Source organism: Lycorma delicatula, chromosome 1 (assembly GCF_047948215.1).
Source record: "Lycorma delicatula isolate Av1 chromosome 1, ASM4794821v1, whole genome shotgun sequence".
Classification (NCBI taxonomy): Eukaryota; Metazoa; Arthropoda; class Insecta; order Hemiptera; family Fulgoridae; genus Lycorma; species Lycorma delicatula.
The window spans coordinates 214,451,968-214,475,785 of NC_134455.1; the positions used below are offsets into that span (position 1 = coordinate 214,451,968).

The 23,818-nt window shown below is 27.7% G+C and overlaps 1 protein-coding gene and 1 long non-coding RNA gene across 5 annotated transcripts in view; both read left to right on the forward strand.

Moving 5' to 3' along the window:
* Positions 1–1,415: 1,415 nt before the first annotated feature.
* Positions 1,416–23,818, forward strand: part of LOC142328361 (F-box only protein 9) — a 78,033-nt gene continuing 55,630 nt past the window's right edge. Inside the window, exons 1-2 of one of the 4 annotated variants that reach the window (XM_075372084.1) lie at positions 1,416–1,706; positions 17,336–17,488. In XM_075372084.1, the coding sequence (XP_075228199.1) occupies positions 1,704–1,706; positions 17,336–17,488 (156 nt within the window). In that variant the 5' untranslated portion in view covers positions 1,416–1,703. The remainder of the gene's footprint in view (positions 1,707–17,335; positions 17,489–23,818) is intronic. The other 3 variants (XM_075372071.1, XM_075372077.1, XM_075372090.1) reach the window with 3 other exon arrangements.
* LOC142328399 (uncharacterized) lies at positions 3,642–8,720 on the forward strand. The gene is made up of 3 exons (XR_012757265.1): positions 3,642–4,531; positions 6,262–6,397; positions 7,968–8,720. It is a non-coding gene; the product is annotated as an uncharacterized LOC142328399 (long non-coding RNA).

Here is a 23,818-nt window from a genome sequence, read left to right on the forward strand (position 1 = left end):
GATGCATAAGCCATAATTGTAACATATCCAGGTATATCATGCCGGTTACTGTCGTTTCCATAAAAAATACCGGCCCATACACTGCCTCACGAGAGATCGCACAATAAACGTTTACTTTCGGAGAATCCCGAATATGTTCCACATAAGCGTGTGGGTTTTCATTTCCCCAAACTCGCACGTTATGACGGTTTACTTTGCCGCTAATATGGAAAGTAGCTTCATCGCTGAAAATGATCTTGTTTACAAAATCTTCATCTAACAACATCTTTTCCTGTAATTGTAAACAAAAATCGTGCCTACGTGTTTTATCTCCATCAGAAAGATGCTGGATTAATTGAAGATGGTACGGTTTGCAACTCTCCACACTGTTGTTTTCGGAATTCCTAATTCTCTGCCTGCAGCCGCAGTCGATTTTGACGGGCTGCGAATGAAACTTGCACGCACACGTTCGACAGTGACTTCTGAGGTTGATGGAAGACCAGTTGATTTTCGCTTGCGCAAGCAACCAGTTTCACTGCATTGTTTATACCATGCACGAATTGAATTGTCACTGGGTGGATTCCTATGAAATTTCAACCGAAACGCACGTTGCACAGAAATTACTGACTTTGACAAGTGAAATTCTAACACACAAAACGACTTCTTGCTTTCTGTGGCAGCCACTTTCTCTACTGTCGACGCCTAGCGAGCAAATGGTTTACTAGCTGCCTAGTATATGTGGGGAAAAAACTATTTGAAGTACTCTTTCGTACAGTACTTTTTTATTCTTATGAGTGAAATAGTTGTTTGTTAATGAATTTCGAAACTGAAGAATATTATGAAACGCTCTGTACATTCAGGGTGGTCAAAATGGACATTTCTGTTGAAATCTGAAACCGAAATTTTTCGCGGTCAAAATATTTTTTTTACTGTGTACAAGGAAGTTAAATCAGGGAGTGCAAAATATTTTTATAAGCTTCTTCTTTCTTTATTTTACTTTGCTGTTAAAGAAAAAAATTTATCTGTGTTTTGGATCACACAATTACAACATTTCAATTTTTTAATCCGCGCATTTGAATGATTCTTATTGTTGGAAAAAATAAATTAGCTTACCAGTATTGATGCTTTTTTATTTTCAGAGATTACGAAAATTAATCTTTTATACTGTAATTTGTTTTAAAATAGTTACTATTTTCGTTATACATATTTTGCAATATTGGAATACAAATTTAAAACTGGATTATTTTTTAAGTGATAGTTTGTTTTAATAACAGTAATTTTATTAATAGCAAGTAAATTAATTTTGCGATTTTTTTAATATTGGTTACATTGATTTTTTATTAAAATCTTGATCAAAATAAAATTATGCCAATATCTGAAACAAATATATATGCCTAGATCATGTCCAATTTTGGTAATACTGTTTATGGTGCGTAGGAAAATCAAGGTACTCAGTACTATTTAGAGTTTGTTGTGAGTTGCTCTTTGTGTTTGAGTTGTTTTGGTAGTAGTATATATCCATTTAAAGTTAGTTTGCAATTTATAATCGAAATTATGATGAAAGTATTTATGAATTAAATTTCATCTGTGATACTACTGTTATCCTGTGTGCTTGCCATAAAGATGGCAAGTTGTTTTATGTCAAAAGAAAAGTATACCATCTCAGTGATACGCTTTTCCGATAGAGAATATTGGCCTTGAACTTAACGGCTTCGAAAATAAGTATGGTAAGCTGAGTATTAATTCTATTGCAGTCGTGTTATTGCACTTATGACTTTTGATTATCTATCTACATTTCCCACTATTGCTGCTTTAGTACGTTACTATGTCACCAGATCATTTTGACTTTTTGTTAAAAAAATTACTTGCTATTAATATAACGGTTTTGGTCCAGTTTGTCATGAGATTTCCAGAAATAATTTGAAAAATTTTTCGGAACCTTAAAATTCTTTTTAAGCTTTTGTTTTTCCAGTTGGACATAGCTTTTTATGCATTACATTCCTTATGGAACGAACCTAACGTTTATGTTAAGGTTAAGTGATAACAAGAAGTTCGTAAAATTATGTAATTAATTAGTGTGTGTATAACACCTCCATATATTTAATAGTCTTTAAAAATACACCAAGAACTTAATCTTTTCAAAATGTGAATTAGTTTAGAGGTTAGTGTAATTCTTCCAGGTAACAATTATTTTATTGTTTAATGGGATTTTATTTTAATTAAAGTTTTTTTTTGAAGTTATTGAATTTCTAGTAGTGAATTAATATAAGCGTTCAATAGCTGTTCCAAATTATCATAATAAAACTAGGTTCAGGTGTTTAGTTTGCATTAAACTGCAAATTCATATACAATAAGACTTAAGCAAAAACGCTGGGCAAAGAAATAAATTAGTTATTGCTAATTGTAGTTGTGGGGTTATGTGGGAGTGCTGTTAATTAAGCCCGGAGAAAGGAAAGAGATTATAATTCAGTGAATTATGGTAACATTTGGTAGAAATTTGGAATGAAACTGTAATAGATATGTAATAGGGTATTGGCTACTGCTTTTTAATTTCTATTGAATATTGAAATTTCTACACCATTATTAATAGTTTTCCAGCTATCTAATTTATGTTAAAGCACCTTTAAAAACAGCTTTCTTTCTAATAAATTAATTTTTTGAACATTTTTCAGCCAATATTGGGCTAAAGGCTCTCTGGTCTTCTGTATGTATAATGTACAACTAAGTGCTCCTTTATTGTAGTTTCAATCATTGTTTTAGTTTCCCATGTATTCAATGCTGAAATTATTGTGTTGAAAAATGATCTCCCTTTCAAACGTTTTTGTTTGTTTTTTAGGACAGAGACTGATCTATTTATAGTTACAAGAACATAATTTCTGATAGTTTTAGTAACATTAAAACTGTGATTTTCTATAATATTTTGTACTCTACTTTTGTAGGGAGGCTGAATATAATTTTTGTGTATACTTTCTCCAGCCTTGCTCTCTGTTATTCTGAAGTATGGTTATTTTTCTGCATTTATTAAATTTTTTGTTTATGCTCTTTTTTGTATGTTAATCAAACCGAAAACCAGTAAGCAACTGGTTTCTCTAATAAAACCATTCGACTCACCTGTGCCATTAATTAATAAATATATATCTTTTCAGTATCCTTGAAAATTGTTTTTGAGAATTTTCTTGTTTTTCAATTACCATTTACATCTTATTTATTGTACCATTATGCTAGCAATGTGGAATCTGAAAAATTAGTTATATTTCCACTTTATAATGATAGTTCATTGGTGATTAAATAATTATTCACAGATTTTATATCACCATGAGGCAGCTAAAGTTATTATGAATATAATTTACAGAATAAGGCTGTTTTAAATGCCTTCTGGATGTTTCATGAGGAAAAGTGCATTCTAGAATTAAAAATAAGAATAATTATATCAATAAACATAAGTCTGGAAATATTTTATTTTTAATTTATATCATCTGAAAAATTAACTCCATACTACTAGATATAAGTACATTTTGACCTAGATTTGTAATTCAAATGGAATTTTATTATGAGATTGAGTTTTTTGATAAAATTTATGTAAAAATTGTTAATATTTTTGTAAAATTTGTAGCTTCTAATATGTCCGAAAACATTTGTAATATGCTTTCAGTTTTGGAATTTTACTCTGCAATAAGTTATGAAAGCAAATTTTTTTTCAAGGAAGAAATTAAAAATAATAGTTAAAAATAAAAAAATTCTGTGTGTTAAAACTGTATTTAATTTTAAAAAATAATGAAAATTATGTTCTTATCTCAAGTGGTTCAAAATTTAGTTTTTGACTAGTGCAGGCTAATTGACAAAACAGTCTAAATTCATTAGGTTGCTGTTTGATAGAATGAACAGTGCAATAAAAAAGTGTTAGAATTAATGACAGAATGATAATTTTGTTTTACTTAAAAGCAAGTGTTCAAAAACTTATTGGTTGTTAAATGGATTTAATAACTACTCATCACCAAAGATCTTGTGTTTGTTGTTAAATATCATGATCAATTCATCTCGTGTTCACTTTTTGTTTATAACCTAATGTTTCATCTATCCCTCACAAACAGAAATCCAATGAGTGTGGTCAGATGGTAGCCAATTTACAATTCTTCCCCTGATGATGTATATTTCAGCAAAATTTTCATTTAAAAATTGCCTCACATGTGTTAAGAGTGCTGTAAAGAGTTAACGTGAGGCACTTTTTAGTAGAAATTGTTAGAGAAATTCTTGATATCATTGCTTTTTAATGTGATTTTATAAAATAAAGGAGTCTATTAACACATTGCCTGCAGACCATGCAGCAATTGCATGGTTGCGATATTGCAATGTGGTGCAGAGTACGCAGGGTCTGCGTGGTCTTTGTAAAACAGTACTTGTGTAAAATTCTGCTCGCCTTCATAGTTGTATTTTTGTTGATTCTACGCATCATTTAGTGTTTGATTTGTGTACATTTCATCTCGTTCCGGTGTTGTTTAAACCATTTTTTACCAGACCAGACATTTGATTTCCAAGCGTATAACTCTCCAAGGTAAGCTTTCATTTTATAAAATTATTTTAAGTTTTTTATATTATAATATATTAATTTTCTTTTTGCAGTATCAATTCATAAGTTCTAGCAGATATTTATATTGTTTTATATGACCTAACTTTTTTTTTTATACTGTACGTACATAAAAACATACGCATGATCTATGTGTCCATATTTAATATTTTTAAAATATGCATAAATTTTCATTAATGGTGCTCAAACGATATTCTTTAATATTTGAAGATACTAACCTGTAATCTGTCTAATTAGTACTAATCTGTTCATTTAGTATGTCTTTACAAGTTAGTAGAACTAAAATTGTGAGGTTAGTCACCCAAAAAAAAAAGTTATTGTGGCCTTAATTTTCATAAAAAATCTGAGATAAAAAAACTACCTTTAGACACTGTAATTAGGAATTATTAGCATGCCTAAAATGTTTAAATGTGCCCTTGTAAAAATTAGGCACCAAAAGTTACAGTTTTCACTAAAATGTTTATATGAAACTGTAATTCATATGAAAAGTTTTGTAATAAATGCCGATTGTGGTCGTAATGTGTTGCATAACATAGCTCTTGTTGTATAACCGTTATATAAAGTGCTAATAATTTTTGTGTACTTATGCAGTAAGTATAAGTGTGTGCACGCACCGGTGTGAAATATTATACTTTTGCTTGGGTGGATAGGGTTTGAAATTATTGGTAAATACATTGCATGACCACATTTTTAACACATATTATTACTAGTCCACATTTTTAACTCAATTTTATAATTGAGTTATTTATCAATTGTACATGTTTGTGATTGCAGTGTATGAACTTGCATATGTGTAATTTATTATTTTACATATTCAATAATGTAACACTAATGATGTATATGCCCCAGTGAGGAATGGTTGAATGTTAAAATTGGCAAAAAATCCCCCTGTTTGAAGTAACCTTGGCCAGTAAGATACCAAAATGTTGAAAAATAAATGATCTTTATTGTTAGATGATCAGCATAAACAAAGACGTATTTATACTCGGTTGAGTCATGTGAAAAAAAGGTTCAAATTTTTTTTTCTTTCTGAACTATTTATGATCAACTATTACTTTTTATCTATTCATCATTTTTTTAGAACATTTAAATCATTTTCAAACATAGATTTATGATTGAAGTGTAAACTAGAGGTTTTTCTTCTTAATAATTTATTACATACATTTACTATTTTGTTTCTTATTTATTATATAAACAAATATATAAGTCGGTATACAAAAATGAGACTAAACAAAAATACTTTCCCTTTGCTCTCTTCGCTTATTTGCATTTCTCATCAGATAACCACAAATGCTATATCAAATTTATCACAAAACTATACACTTTATCACATAATTAAAAAAAATTACGTTACAGATCGAAAAAAATTATGAAAAAAAATTACATTAAGATAATAATATCAGTTTTTATATTTGGTCAATTTGTGCGAGCGTAAAAGCCCAAATTTCATCAAAACACAAAAAATCCTTTTACTCTATACAAACAATATGTTATTATTGAATTTTTTTTTTTTTATTTTTTTTTTTTTTTGTGAAAAATGAAGTTGATACTGTGATTCATGCAAGTATTAAGAAAAAACAGAGTTAGGAAAAATCCAGTTCAGCCCACCTAGGGGTAATAATGATAAAAAAAGTCATATTTGTAACTAGTATTTCTTTTGTAAGGAATACTAATGCAAGTATTTTTCTTATTTTTAGAAATGTCATCAGGTAGAAGGTTGAAAAGAAAAGATCATCCCTGTCACCTAGGGCAGGTCCATCAACTTCAACTGCTCCAATACTGCGGATCCCTTCATCATCCCTTCCCCGTGTAGCAGCCGTAGAAAAAGAGGAGGTAAAATGATACATAATAGAAGAATTGCAAGAAATATTAGAGTATGATGATTTTTCTGACAATACTGATGAAGATTCTGATTATTTTATGAGGCTTCATCTGATGAAGATGACGATGAAGCAGGTAGGCGATGTATTTTTGTACCTCTTCCCCTCTTACAAGCATCAACTGTAGGGTCTATAGAAGTTGTTGGTCTTGACCCTGATCAGAATTTTGAAGTTCAACAACCACAACAGCTACCATTAGTACCTGTAAACCTATTTCAGGTAAAAGAAGACAACCCATTATACATTTTAGTGGTGTATCAAGTCTAAAACTTCAACCAGAACATACTAGACCTATTAATTTTTTTTTTAAATTACTATTTAATGAAGATATGTTTGATTTAAATATAAGGGAAATTAACAATTATGCACAGATATTACTGTAAATGGCAGATTCTCCCTGATCAAGAATTAAATCTGGAAGATTATAAAAGAAGATGATTTCACCAAATTTCTAGCTTTATTGTACAAGACCAGTAATATAAATGTGCCTGACCTATCAAGATTTTGGAGAAAAAATAAAATCTGCTTTTTTCCTACTATCTCTTCAGTCATGTCCTGGGACAGATTTTTACTGTTTTTTGCACTGTTTTCATTTCAATTTTGACAATGATCGGCTCCCACATCCTTTGTACAAAATTAAGTCTATTGGAGCAGTTTCATACAAACATGACAGACATATTCTATCCTAATAAACAATTGAGTCTTGATGAGTCAATGCTTCTCTGGCGAGAAAGATTATTTTTCCGGCAATATATTAGCAACAAAAACATAAATATGGAATTAAAATTTATATGTTAACCTAGCCAGATGGCTTAGTTCTACAATATCTCATATACTGTGGAACAGAAGATGAGGTCTGACCAGAGGTCGTGTATATGGTCAGCGGTAAGGGCCATGCAGATAAATTTGTTAAAAAGATAGTGTCTAATTACTTCATTGTGGGACATTCCATATATATATATATATATATATATATGGATAATTGTTATCCATATACTAATATATTGTTATCCATATTGTCTTGTTATCCATATATATATATATATATATATATGGATAATTGTTACAATAATATGCCACTAACTAAATACCTACTGGATAACAAGACATATGCAATGGAAACTTCATGAAAAAGTTGAAAAAATAATCCAGCAGAAGTGATAAACAAGAAATTAAAAAAGGCCCAAGTTTTTGAACAGTTTACAAGGAAGGTATTATATGTGTCTTGAAATGGAATGATAAAAGAGATGTTATTATAATATCACCAGGGCATGATGGAACTCGAGAAGAAACAAATCTAAGAGTAAAGGTAATTTGAAAACCAGCTGCAGTTATCCCTTATAACAAATATATGGTGGGGGGGGGATATTGATAAGAGCGATCAGCTTCTAGCATATTATTTTTATGAAAAAAACTACATTGGTATGCGAAGCTAGGAATTCATATATTTCATGTAATAATGAATAATACTTATATAATGTTTAAAAACCATACTAAATCCACTATTAAATTATTTATTTCAGAGACAAAATTATTAGTGCTGTTCTTGGATCAAGGAACTACCAAATGCTACAAATTCCTCAGCAACAAAAAATTCATTTGTCCTCGAAATTAAGTAGGAAAAGAAAAGGCTAGGATATGCAAAAAAAACAAACTGAGAAAAATGACACCATTTGGCTGCAAAGACTGCCTTCTAACCATATTTTAGACTGTTTTGTAAATAATGATATAAGTGCTTTATTATATAAACATTTATTTGTTTTTACCGTTATAATAATTGTTATGTTTATATATTATAGATCCTTTTTTAATATTAGTTATAAGTAGACTAATGTACTTCCATGGTTTATTATTTTTCCACAGTTTTGTATTCAGTGTTTTACGAAATTTGATAGAGCACAGTCTATTTGTATTTTTTATTTTTGAAATATTTCAATTTTAAGTTTGATGCTGTATACATATATTTTTATGTACAGTTTGAGCTAAGTATTTTTACATAGTTTGCCTTTATTTTTATAATTTGTTACTAAAAATATACTAACTGCTTTATAAATATGAGAAAAAATGTTTTAAAACTGTGTTTAAACTTTATTTATTGTTAATATTATTCATTTTTAGATTTAATTTTGAGGTATTTATAATAAATTCACTATGACAGACAGAAAATTTTTGTATTTTATTATAATAATGAAAAATAAAATTGCCTTTTAGTATTTTATAGAAGTGTTTAGATTTTAACTTTTTAATGTATTTTATTATATAAAACGTAATATTTTTTAAAGATATTTTATAAATAAATAGACCAATTGTAAATTATACTAATAATCGCTAATAAAAATTAGTAAATTTATTTTAATGAATGTTATAGTATTTCATCATGTTTTATGAACAGCAAAAGATATTCATAAAATTAATATCTTAATATTACTTTTTATATTACCATATTTTCACAATATATTATTAAAGATGAATTTACATACATGTGATGTATGGTTGCCTACACTACATGAGTAAACTCACTTAGTGAGGCGGACCACACAACAGGTGTGTGGTGAAGGTTTCTCGAGTTTTCCATCTTTATAATCACTTTTAACAAGAAGCAATCAAGTCAATGCATTATCAAAAACACTGATTTAACAAGAAAAAGAAAAAAAACATTTCTGTCCTTAGATTGAGAATTTGATTACAAGCCCACAGTCAGTAGGTTAATTGGTTATCGATATACTTATTGCACATTGACTGAGAAATGATGCTGAAACCATATGGATTATCTTCATACTGATGATGGGAGTTGTAAGAGCCATTAGGTAATTTTCTCATTTGAAAGTAGCTTCATTAGTTAATAATATAAATGGAATTAAATTGCGATTAACAGGAAATAAAATTGGAGTAATACAGAGTAGTCTCCTGGCTGATGGAATTGTTTGTTCTGTTCATGGAACAGGTACAAGCTATGATTGCAAAATATATAAAAATGTGGCAAATTAAATTTTCATTTTTATTTTCAATTAAATGAAAATTTTCTTTGAGGTTGTAGATGGATTTTCTGCTGCCTAAAGATGTTTTCCATTTTATCTAAATGCTGTTCAATTTTTATATATGTAAATATTAGCACCAAATATTGAAAGTGCACAAAGGTAAGGAACAGTGCTTTTAAAAAACCATCAGTGGTATTCAGTTGTACCTTTGACTTGTTTCATCATAAAATCCATAAACATACATCATATACAGCACTTTCTTGTGTGAAATTTTGTTAAAAAACTGTTTGGATTGTATAACTCGACCAGAATGTTTTGAACCACCCTGTAAAAAGTCCTAACTTGGTTTAGTTTGTACTGTTAAATGGTTTGTAATGAATATTCCATTTTCAACAGAAATCAACGTGTTTTTTACTATGCTATCATTAATTATTTAATTTTAATATAAAATTCAAGTCGCACAATTTTAATAATTTGTATGAAATTAATAATTAATATTGTTTAATTTTCTTAATTACAATACTTGTAAAACATATATATTTTTACTAGCCTGGTGGATTACATTTTTTTTGTCTGTTCATTATTTAACAGAATTCACATTTTTAGCTATTTTGGACAGATACATTATTTTTATTTAGTCAAAACTGTTAAACATTAAATTTTAATTGCAACAAAATGGAAAATTAGAATTTATTAAAATTAATAAATTTTAATGTGAAAATTTCTTAGGTTGTCATAATTTTAAATTTATTTCTTCAAATGAAAAGGTTTTTAAAAATAAACCTGTATTGGAAAACTTGTATAAACTTAAATGAAATTTATATTTGAGATTTGAGTCCAAATGTTGATTCATATCAGCTAGTATGAAGAACATCTTTCAGAGGATGTAATTTAATAAAAATTTAAAACCATTCCAGACTTATGTTTAAGTGATATTTTTAGTTTTAGAAACAGTTCCTGAAGTATGTACCTTTATTCATAAAACAGCTTATGTATTCAACAGAAGTTTATTCAAGTTTGGTTAAAACTTCTGCTGAACATTAATTCTGCTTATCAGCTTTGGCTGTTAACTTGAAAGATTTTTCAGCAGTCTTGTAAAATTGTTGTCTATAATCATTCCATAAACAGTTTGTTTAGATTTACCAGATTTTCTCATCACTTACTACTTTAGTGTATTTTAAATTCAATTTTGTAAGTTGTTAAATGTATTTTTAATTTTAATGTAATTTTTTGATTGTTTTAAAGGAATTTTTTAATTAGATTTAAATTTAAAGGATCATTTTATTGTAATTTTTTATCATTTCACTTGCATATTGTTTAAAGATTGACATTTGATTTCCTTCATAAAAAATTGTGATGAAGGAAAAAGTATCAATCTGTAATAAGTGATTTAGTATAAAAAAAATTTAATAAAAATGTCAGTCATACTTTAAAAATGTTTATTGGGATGTTTCAAAACAAATCGTTAAAGTTTATGTTTGTGTAAACATGATTGAAATCAAAAAGAGAACACTTCAGTTGTTGGAAAAAGTCTTAAACTACTGAAATTTATAAAATTTTAATGTAAATTAAATTTGAACAAGTGTTTTTGAAGATGAACCCAAAAACACAGGAAAAATTTGTGGTGGTGAAGTAGAAAATTTCTCTTTTTTGACAGTTGTTTAACCAATCCAAAAATTTAATGAATGTTAATCTAAACCTCTATCAGTTAAATGTACGCGTGTCTGCAGCTATGGAAAGGTGTACAGACCCTAACTGTTTTTTTATTAGAAGGAACATTTAAAAAGTAACAATTGACAATGTGAACACAGCAGATTTTTTTGTAATTAATTTATTATGTTTGATAGTTTTTTTTTACATTTCTTGAAGAATAGAACAGCAAATGATATGGATGTACTTTAGGAAACACAAATCTCAGACAGTTATTTAGAAGACAATGTTAACGGCAAAGAAAACTTGCAGCTATCAAAGTGTATAAGTTGATTCACTGTGAAAAAAATTTGAAAGTTAGTTCAACTCCCAAGTGCCAGTGGATGGTTAGATAGAAATACATCAAACACAGTGATTTACAAATTCTCTATGAAGTTTTAAAAATGTTGAATAGAAAACCGATGGTCTAGTTTTGCAGAAGGCAATGAGAGCTGCTGAAATCCTTTACAGTTTTACCACTTTAGACATATTCTGGATATATTGATTGCAAAACAGTGTCTTTATAGCATGGTAGAAAGAACATAAAAAATCTATTTTTTAGAATAGTGATTTCAAAAGAAAACTGTAGATTATGTCAAAGAATAAGTCAGTTCCTTAAACACTTCTTTTTTAATATGTTGATTTGCATATAAACGCAAATAATAATTTAGATATAAGTAATCAAATCCATGTTTTTTATGCTATAAATATTTATTTTACAGACTTTTCAAAGAAAAGTACGATATTACTTTCGGTTGCATGGTGGGTGTGGAGGTGAAAATGAATTTTCCTTTAATTTTTGAGATATGAGGAGAACAAAATACCATTCATTTAATTGGGGTCTCCTTATATATATATATATATAGTTCTATATAAAATTTTGTGGTTCAAAAGTCTTCAAAACTACTAGATAAATTTCCTTGAAGTTTATATATGCTGTAGTAATATATGTGCATGTGAAAATTTGATAAAGTTCTTGAGTTGTGCTCAATTTAAGGTTGAAATAATTTGAGCAGTGCAAGTTAGAAGCATGGTTTGTTATAATACAGCAAGTTGGAACATTGATGTTTCTTTTTTTGCTGTATCTATTGTTAGCAATATTAAACCAAATTAAATTAACAAAACATCAGTCAGTGGAGACTGAGAAAAGTTTTTGTAGATTTTCCTTACCATGTTAGCTATTAAAAGTGTTCTACAGCTGACTTTTATAAAATCATCATTCAGATACAGCACTGGAATTTATTTGTTTCCATCAATAATACTAAAGGTGAATTCCACTTTGTGTTTATTCTTAAATTATCTTTTCGCATGTATAAGTTTGTTAGAGAACCAATAATTAAAAAAAAAATCCTTTAAATCCTCTTTTAAACAATTGTTTGATATTTTGCTTGATGTTTTTGAACATTTCAAACATTTTTAGTTTGGTTCACCATTTTTGGAGACTGAGGTGAATAGTGTAGGTAAACTGCTAGTGTAGTATGGCTTCTCATTCAACTGGACCTAACCTTGATCCTAACAAGGATCTGACATTTCTTCATATATCCATCTTTTTAAAAAAAAAATCAATAATTATAATAATCATCTCTGTAATTGGGTATATGCCTGTAAAGTGAATAAATATATAAATAAAAAGTAAAACATCAAGAAAAAACAATAAATTTACTAAAAAAAACTTTTCAAGAAAAACTCCAAATAAGAGGCAATATTTTCATAATTCTTACATAAATTTGTGATAATATCTAAAACAGTAATAAAAAGCAAAATTTGTTAACAATTTCCAGAGAGATGTTTTTGAAGTCTATTCAAGAATTTCTAACTCTAATAATTTAAAGAATTTCAGAATAAATTAAGACGTTATTATAAATTCTACTACTGACTAAAAAATAACTAGTTGACTTAGCTTTTAGAAGTAGATTTACCTGTTTTAAACACCTGAAATTATTGAATCCAACTGATAAATTAGTTTTGTCCAAGACATTACTAGGAAGAAATTTACCAAACTTATATAAATATATGGTTAAATCTTTATTGTTGTTTTCTTTAACCTGTCATTGCTTCATATATTAACAAAAATAAGTTAAATTGGATTTAACATTCAATCTAAAAAATATATTACATGAAAAGGTTCCTTTTCATAAAATTAGAACTATCGGCTCATAAGTTGGCACAAAAAACTACTAGCATTCAGTAAACATTTGGTATAGTACTAGGCCGACTAAAAACATTATCAGTTTAATATAGATGATATTTATAACCACAAAAAACATACAATGTTATTTAATTAAAACTGGTTTAGTATCCCAATTAATATTATTATTTTAAAGTACTTTAAATATTTATTTTTTTTTACTCACTATTGCTGTAGCTTGCAAATTCCGAAGCTGCTTTCGTCTGTAGATTCTAAAGAGCTCGTATCTGATTGCAAATTCACATTTATTTCAGAATTGTCTATGTGCACAGAATATAAATGTTCATCTAATGTATTTTTTTTTAAGCGTTGACAACATGCTCGCAGACATTGCTCCACTCAGCTTCAGACACTTCATGAAGTTCTTCTTCAGCTAACTTAAGAACGTCTGACATCTTAAAAGTTGTATTTATTTTAGCTCCCTATCCTTTCACTTGACTCTAAATCATTTCAATGGCATTTAAGTCAGGGTTATAGGTAGCAGTCGTAGAACTGTGTGGCCATAATTTTTTGAAATGTCATCAATTAGAAATTTCTTTTGATTTTCTTTGTGTAATTTTATAATATTATATAATTCAGTCTTCATCATAGTAGAATAGTTAATTCACTGGCTAACCATTTTATCATATCGCTTTTTAAAGAGTTAGAATTAGGCTGCTTTTATACCAGAATATTGTGATACGATGGATTATCTAGATCGACCGAGGTGGCAAGTTGGGAATATACTTCTTCCTCAACCCTTTCATGTACCTTTCGGAATCCATCAATTTGTGATAATCTCCTGTCTTATTTGACTAATATATGAGTAAAGCATTGTTAATTAATCCTTTATTACAGCCGGCATGAACAATTTTTAATAGTAAGCCCTTAGATACTGGTGTTTTCTGTCCCTCATGAAGGTTTGTTGTCTACTCATGATTTTGATGTCACATGACTACTGTGAATGTAGGTTTCATCTTTGTACACCTTCAGTCCTCCTTTTTTTGTAAAACGGAAATTTATCATAAAAATTTCATTCTTTGCATTTTAATGTTAATGCTCTTCTATCAGTATTTTCTGATTGTCTTCTATTTTTTTCCATCTAAATTCCGTTTTACATAGTATTCTCCTTAAGATCTTCACTCCCTTTGAAATTAATTTCACTTTCGTGGGCTTTTTGCATAATTCTCTTCACAGTAGGAACGCGTTTTTTTGTTACATAAAATATATTTATTAAACGTCTCAAAGCATTCATGTCAAATAAATAAATCTAAATTGCACACAGTACTGTGGTGTGGTGATTTACATGTTTTCTCAGCAAAACAAACGGATGGCTTCTCAGTTTCATTTGATTTCCCTTCTATTATAATTCTTTGGACCATTCGTTTTGATACTTTGTCCAAGAACAACCGCATTCAGCACTTCAGTTTTTCTCACTTTTCTGGTTCTGGCATTATTTTGTAAAAATAAATTGTAAATATTGAATACAATTTTCCTCGCTCGACTATGAACTACTGTACCTTTTCCTTCTAACTCAGGCATTTTAAAAGAAAATAACTGAATTGAAATATTAAAAATTTACATAACTGAATTTATGACAAAGCCTTAAAATTAAAATAACAACAAATAATAAAAATAAATCTCTAACAGCTATTCACCTCATTAAGTATAATATATACCACAATAAATGTTTCTATAATAACCACTTCTAGAACATAATTACAAGCGATGTGTGACATTATTCTTCACAGCGCAATGATTAGAGTAGATGAAAAATAAGTAAATGAAATTCTTAGAATTACATTTTGTGTTTACATAAGTTCCACATTAGTTATGCATGATTATACTATTATTAGTTGCTATACAATAGGAAGTAAGCTTAGATCACTACATCAGTGTATAATTTAGAATAAAACTCAGCAATTACATACTCTACAGCAAGTTTATGAAACTTGTTTTTTATACATTAACATATCACAAAAGACATATAGAGAATGACAGTGTTTTTAGTTTGCTTGCAGCAGAGGCCAATGCATGCAAAATGCTAGTAGGCTTTCAGTCCCTGCGCCAATATATGTGCCAGCGAATTTATGATTTTATTCATATGAAGTCATAAAAAATGTGATTAACCGACTGCCAGCATGTTTTTATTTCTGTTACTAGATTATTAGTGAGGATTTATTGTAATTACTAATGAATTGAAAGTTTATAATTACAATAATTTTTTGTATAATGAATCACTAAATGTAATTTTAATAGTACTAGAAAATAGGTTGTTTTAATCATTTTAAACTTGAGAGGATATATTTTACAATAAACTATTTAGAAATGAACTGTAATGTATTAGTAAAATGTATGTTACCATACTTAGTAGAGGTTGTTTATGCCTGAGATTAAAAAATAATGGATAGTAATTTGCAAATATTTAAGTACGCTAAAGTATGATGAAATTTAATTTAGATTTTGAAAAATAGAAAACAAAATAAAACAAACAAGTTGCTATATTAGTTTGTAGCGGCATTAATATCATGGAATGTAACATTTACAAGTCTTTATGGCAATCGGCTTATAGTTTATTGTGCACTTCCAGGAAATTAACCTGTCTATTCAGTTGTTTGTCTAGTGGGTGCTAAAACCTTTCTTGATCATGTCAGAAATGGCAACCCTTCCAAAAGTCAGGCTCAAAAATTTATGGAAAAGCATTTTTCAAAGGCTTAACATTCATGAATGTTCCATGATATATTTGTAGCCTATTAAGAGGGATTTGATGATTAGATGTCACCTAGAATAAAACATAGTACAAAGGTACTTTAAGTATGATTCATGTCGTTCACATATCCCTCCAGTTGGATCAGGCTAACTGCAAGATTGCTGTTGAATGATTAATACTTGATAGAATATTTAAACTTTAATATTTTATTTTACTTAATAGTAAAATTGTAAATTTTATTTAAGTCTAAATAAAATATATATATATTTATATAATTTTTTTTTAAATACACTATGATAAGATCTAATTTAGAATTGCAGGCTAATAATAATAATAGTAAACTTATTAATAATAATCTTATCAAATGTACTGCTATAGTTCACTTGGTTTTAAGAAAATAAAGTTTTCATTAAATTAATCTAAATTTGAGTGTAAAACTCAATAATCCATCTCTCCATTGATCATTTTTAGATTTTAACTATTATTACAGCACATCAGTTTGCATTTAACCTCTGTATCCTTTGTAGTAAATAAACAAAGAAAAGAGAAATCCATGTCTATATAGTTGAAAAGACATAAAGAAACAGAACAAGTTTGAAAAAAAAATAAAAAGTTATATTGATTCTACCAATAGGAGTGATCTCATGTTAAGTAATTTTTTTTATGAAAACAGTGATATGTCTTAATCTTTTTGACATTAATCCCTTAGATTTTTGTCAATTGAAAATTATTAAAAATATTTGTTTAAGGCATTGGATATGTTTAGTATATGCCATCTGATATGGGTTTAATAACTTTTCAGGGTCAATTATTGTTGTCTACTTTTGTGTATCATATCCTTTGACGTCTTGTAATTTATGTTTTACAAAATGTTTGTTATGTTTTTTTCATATTATACAGATTGTATAATTTTGGTATTGTGAGAGTACACAATTCAGTTGTTGATAGATTCTGATTTTCCTTAATCTCTCATTTATGAATGCTAATGAGTTTTTTAGCTGGTGTCTCATCAAGCTGTAAATAGTGTGTTACTTTCATTCCTCTGATTTGTAATTTTCTATTAATACTATACAAATTTTGGCCTTTCATTTGAGGTATTTGTTCTTGTATTTTTTATTTTAATTCTAGAAAATATCACTGAAATAGTGGATTTATTATAATTGTTTAACTTATGCATTGTACATTCTCCAAGAATTATTGCCTGTCTTTATTTAGAATTATTTCTCATATCAAGTCATATTTGTATTGAATGTAAAATGAGCTTATAACTAGCTGAATGGTTGTGAAAATTCCCATAAATGCCTAAGTTATTTATTATCCAAATTGTATTGGTGTGTTTATTTTCAGTCCAATGTGTCAATAGCTTGTGGGAGTGATGTTGGTGTGACTCCTGGTTGCGGTGATGGTGATAGCGGTGGTGGTGGTGGTGGGGGTGGTGGCATCACAGGTGATAGCCTGGATGGTGAGGATCAAGATGACTCTTCCTCTCAGTGTAATGCGGTAATTCAGATATTATAAATCTTCCATAAGTTTATTACAGTTTTTCGATTCTAATGGTTTATACTTGATATATATCCAAATACATCTCTTTTTAAATCACCTTTTTTTTTTATCAAATTTTCACTTTTGTTTCTGTTCAGTTTTGCTGTGGTTTTCTTTTGTTGCAATCTTAATGTAATTTCTATTCCATTAGTAACTATTACTATATTTTCATTTATAATTTCTATATCACTTTATTTACTTGCTAATAAATGTCAGCAGCACTTCGCCACTTGATTTCTGATATGTTTTTAACTTTTAAGTTCAGATAAAAAATTTATGTAATTCTTGCGCTCTTATTTTTTTTTTGTGATTTCTTATTTGCTTTGAATTTTATTCTCGATTTATTTAATTTATTCATATTATCTTAACTTTACTTTTCTCTGTAGTGAATTTAATCTTTTACGTTGTTGATCATGCTTTTTCTTCTTTGTGTGTGTTACCATTTGAAAATTGTTACATCATTGTAGCAGTATATACTTGATGCAGCATAAAAGAGTAGTAGCAAATACAGTAAGTAAAATATGTATTTATATATTTTTCTTCTTTAATAGATCATGAACTTAATTTCCAAAATAGTGATTTAAAATAATTTTAAAGTTGTACAGCTGTAATACAATTATATTTTTTGTTTGGCTTTTATGACTAGATTAACTGTAGTACGGAGAATAAGTTATAAATGTGGATAGTCATTTCAAGGTTTGCTTAGTCCCTTTTTGATTACAGTATTAAAATGAAAAAATTACAGTAACAAAAAATTTGTCTCCTTGTAGTATCATAAACAGTTACTTTAAAACAAATAAGTCCACCCAGAAGCTAGTTCACTTGATTTATAGAAACAAGGTTTTAATAAAATTAACCTAAATTTGAGTATAAGGCAGAGATTTATGATTAAAATTTAGATCCAGAGTGTACACATTATGATTTCAAAGAAAATTATACAAAACATTACCACTTTAAACAGTAGATCCAACATTATTATTCAAAGCTGAGCATTCATATAATTTATTTATTTATTCTTTTATCAGAATTTTCAGGAAAATATCCTAAAAAGAAACTTTGCATGAAATATAACTAGATACGGTGAGCTTCAGCATCCTGGTTACAAAAAAACCAAAAAATACATTATGCTTCCAAATGAATAAGATTTTCTGTGTATAGAATAGCATCTTAACCAGATAAATTATTTCAGTAAAATATAGCCAAAGGAGTATTCTTTAAATTAAGTTGACCAAAAAATAAAATCTATAACATATCTAATATTTTACAGATATGTTTAAATAACAAAATAATTTTAAAAAAATTATAGTTTATAATGAACTGACATATATATATATGTATTTATTTTTTTGTCAGCATAACTTTTCACAAAGTGCATAAATTTGGTTGTACTCAGTAATGGTACAAGAAAGTGAAGTGAACAGTTGTGTTCAGATTGTACTTCATCAGCCTTATCTGATAATGGTATTTATAGTTAAGCCATGTTATATATAGTTAGTTCACAAATAATAAGTTTGTTTGTTTTAAGAGTAATTTATAATTATAGTCAAATGCATTTGTTCTAAAGTGTCGTTTGAAATGTGTAACAAATCTCTAAGAAGTGAAAATGGATTGGAAATCTCATGCTCTGTATGTAATAACAAATTTCATGACGTGTGTTAATTTGAAGTTAGAAGAAATAAATGCTCTTAAAAAAAAATTAGAATGAGTGGAATTATCAAGAATGTGTAAAGGACAAAAGAATATAAATGTCACCAGCAGAAGAAAGTTTATTGCTAAAAGATGTTGTCACTTTCCTAAACAAAATGAAAGAGTATAATAAAAAAATACAACAACAGTTGGGCAACTTCATTGAACGTTGTCATATAGACATTGAATTTATATTAAGGAAAATCAACCAACAAAAGGAACAACTTTATATACGTTTGGAAAAAATAGAAGCCCAGTCTCTTGAAATATTCACTTTTGATAAATGCAAACGAAGTATTGAGACAGAATGTTTCAGATTTGCAACAAGTTTCTAAGGAAGATTGCATTGAAATACATAACTAACCTGTCGAATCCAATAAAGACATTGCCGATGTTGTGAAAAAGTAAGACTGGCTTTGAATCATCAAATCAGCAAATTGACTACTGTCATCAACTTCCAGGACAAAGGGAAAATATGCCGCCTATAATATTAGCTAAATTCACAGAGATGAGCTATTGAAAAAGAGCAGAATAAAACAAGATTTCTCAACATGATATAAGTGTCTCTCTATAGATTTATACATCTACATCAATGAAAGCTTGTCCATAGAAAGACAAACAATTCTTGCAGCGTGTAAAAAGATGAAAAAGGAAAAATAGTTTAAATATTTATGTATACACAATGGAAACATTAATAAAGAAAACAAAAGTTCAGGTAGTATAATATATTTCTGATTTAGATAATTTAGTGTAGCTGGCCTAAATTGTTATTTGTTTTTTATGTTTAAGATTTAGTTTATAATCAAATAAAATGTAGGAAAGGATTTATGTTTTTTTTTTAGTTTTATAAACTATTTGAAGTATGTATGAGAACTTTTTGTTGTTTCTACAAGAGTTATTATTACTAGGAAATACGCCTGAAATAATAATGCTGACTGAAATATGGATTTTTGAAGAAGAATTATTTAATATCAAATATGTAATTGTAACTGTTTCTTTAATTGTAATTCTAGCTATAGATCAGGAGGGGTTATTGTGTATATGAAAAAAGGATCAGGCCTTCATTGTATTGTTTATTCTAAAATAAATTAAATCTGTGGACAGTATATGCAAATTGAAGTTGAGCAAAATAATTTTAAGTTTAAAGTAATTGCTTTCTACTAATTTAATTCGGTAACAAAAGATACCTGTCTACAGGAATTAGAGAATTATTTTCAAGCAATTGAAATGAGAATGTAATATTTGTCGGTGATATAAATATAAATAGTATAGTTCATGATGTGATATAACTGATAGGTATTATTTCTATGGCAAGATTGCTTTTAGTTTTGTAATGAACTGTCCTATAAGGCCTATTTCTGATATGTGTATAGACCATATTGCCATCAGAATAAGGAAACTATTAAATTGTGAAAATTATGATTTGAAAATTCTTGATATAGACATTACAATCATTCATTGATTAGAGTAATGCTTTATAATTTTTGTCTAACAAATAATAAAATTAAGAATTATGTTAGTAAAGTTTGTATGAATAAACTAAAAGAAAAACTTTATTCTCGACATTGGAATAATGTCTTTGAATCAGAAGATGTAGACAATGCATTTAGCTCATTTTTTTATGTCTGAGATTTAAATTCTGCTTAAAAGACACACACGTAAAAAAAAGGTGTAATCTCTTAAAGCCATGAATAAATGTTAAATTAGTACATAGAATTGAAAAAGGAATATATTTTATATAAAAAGACAAAACAACATCCAAATAATGTAAATATCAAAAAGTCCATGTAAACCATAAAGATAAATTAAAAATTGATTTAGAAATTGCTAAAGATAAATATTTCAGTGGTAATACTTTGAGATTCAAAAATAATGCAGAACAGTGGATGTGCATAAATAATGTATTAGGAATAGCCGATCTAAAAATAATGAAACAGTATCTAAAACTTATTGATGATGAGTTTACAAGAGACAAATACTTAATTGCAGAAAAATTTAATTTAATTACTTTTTGTGGTGGAATAATAACTGTTGTGGTGGATATTAAGAAAAAAATAGAAACAAGTGACATGCATTCTGATAGTTTAAAAAGTATTTTTTCTGAAGAACCAAACAAGCCTTTTTTTATGAAATCTACTAGTAATGTGGAAATAATTAGTATTATTAAAAGTATGAAAAGCCATTGGGAATAGGAATTAATATAACAAAAGAAGTTAATGATATTATTAACGTGTTGATTCATTTGTTTAACTTGAGTATGAGCAAACATAAATTTCTCTTTATATTTAAAAAATCTATGTTTAAGAGGAGAGGGACAAAATATTAATAGTTACATACCTATATCATTTACATACCTGCAGTCTCAAAAATTCTAGAAAAAATTATAAAAATTAGATTAATAAATTTCCTTGATAAAACAAGATTTTTCAGTAAAAATTAATATGGTTTTCACAAAGGAAAAACTACAGAAGATGCCTTTTTAAATTTTATGTCCAATATAATAGAAGGTAAAAAACAAAGGCAGCAAGTAGCAGGTTTGTTGATACATAAGAACAGTTGATAATATTTTTCTTGACAAATTATGGAAAGTTGGAATAAGAGAAGATGTCAATGCAGTAAATGACATATTTGAGGGAAGATCTCATTCAGTCGAATTAGGAGAAGAAATGAGTTGTCAAGGTACTGTTAAGGACAGTGTCATACAGGGTTCTGTACTTGGAATTATTTTATTAATTAAACATAAATGATATATATAGTGGAAAATTTAATGGTAAAGTGACAACATTTGCAGATGACACAGCATTAGGTTATGAAGCTGAAAGTTTATATGAAATAAGGAAAAATATTTAAGAAGACCTTATAAGAAGTAGGTGGTTGTTAATAAAAAACAGTTTAAGTTTAAATGTAATGAAGACAAATTATATAATTTTTCAGTTAAATTGTTTGCCAGAAATTCTATTCATCATAAAATATAATAAATTGTAATATAATTATAAATTGTACATGTTGAATTGCACCACAAGTAAATATGGTAAAGTATCTGAGAGTAATTGTAGATGTGAATGTGCCTTAGAAGGAATGTGTAAATAAGATAAAAAAAGAAATAGGATTAAGTATATATAGATTTTATTTCTTAAAGAATTTTTATAGAACAGATTTCCTGTAGATGTTGTACCATTCCTTGGTAGAATCGAGGTTAATGTTTGATATAACTTGTTGGGGAGGTAAATATTATTCTAATATAAAAACATAATTGAAGCACAGAATCATGAAATAAGAATGCTTTTTCATAAAAATAGATTAAGCAAATTTTACCCGCTTTCTAAAAATCTTACTATCTGCCCTAAGATGTTTGTATGTTTTTAGAGTCCTAAATTTTTTTTATAAAAGGTGTATGTATATATAGAGTAATATTTATGTCAAGAGTAATTTAGGTAGGAATGATAAATTTGTGTTACCTTTGCCAAAATTGGCACTGTATCAACATTTTTATTAATTTGTGACTCTGAAGTTGTACAATTTAATATAAAGGAATCAAGAAACTTTAAAGAATACAATGCTCTGTTATTCGTATAGTTACTAGAAATCAATGAAATTGAAAAGTTATTCTAATTTAATTGCTGAAGAAATTGTTTAAGAAATTAATTACTATATTAGGATTACAATATTTAAAAAAATATTATTATTTTATGTTTCTGGTGGTGTATCTCACAATTTCTATTTCACTTTATAAAATGTTATTGTGATTGTAACCCTCAACATGCATTTATCCACAGAGTTTATATAAATTTAAGTTATAATGTAAGTGCCCAGCCTGTGTGGTGTGAGCAAATCATCCGACGGTTCTGGGTTCAAATCCTGGTTAAGCATGGCATATTTATACACTACAAAAATTACATTTCATATTACTACGCACAAGCTTTGAGTTTCTGCAGTGAATTAAATAACGCAAAAAAAATTACTTAAGAAATTGTTAAAAGAAATTAATTAGAATTTTAGGGATTACTTTATTTATAAAATTTTATTATTTTAAGTTACTAATTCAGCAAGTCATTCAGTTTTTTAATAATATGTAATGCACATAATCGCAGCTAATTCAGTATTCTTTATTACTTTACATAATTTCTCTGTACTCAATAGTTGATATTGCACATGTATGTAAACAGATAGCTGTTCTATATTTAATTTATATTTGCCTAGATTATTCAATTTGTTCACTGTAAGAAACTTAATTGTCTTTTAATCAGTTTAAGAGAGAGTTAATTTCAGTTACAAGATTTAAAAACTGTTAACGGATTTCACTGCAAGTGATATATTGTAAATTTGTTTGCACTCTGGTAAAGAAAAATTGTCAATGGCTTTTATCCACGAGGTCCTTCAAATATTATTCATGTTTTTCATTTTTGTACTCTTCAAAATTCATTTATTTTTACATTACAGAAAAGAAGTAAATATAATTGTCAATTAGGTTTTATAAGATGATGAAATAAATCGAGTTAAAACATATATAAATAAATATACCATACTGATAGCTGAAGAATAATTAACTATAAAAATTTGCCAACACCTTCAGATAACAAGTCGTCATAGTGTTAAATGAGA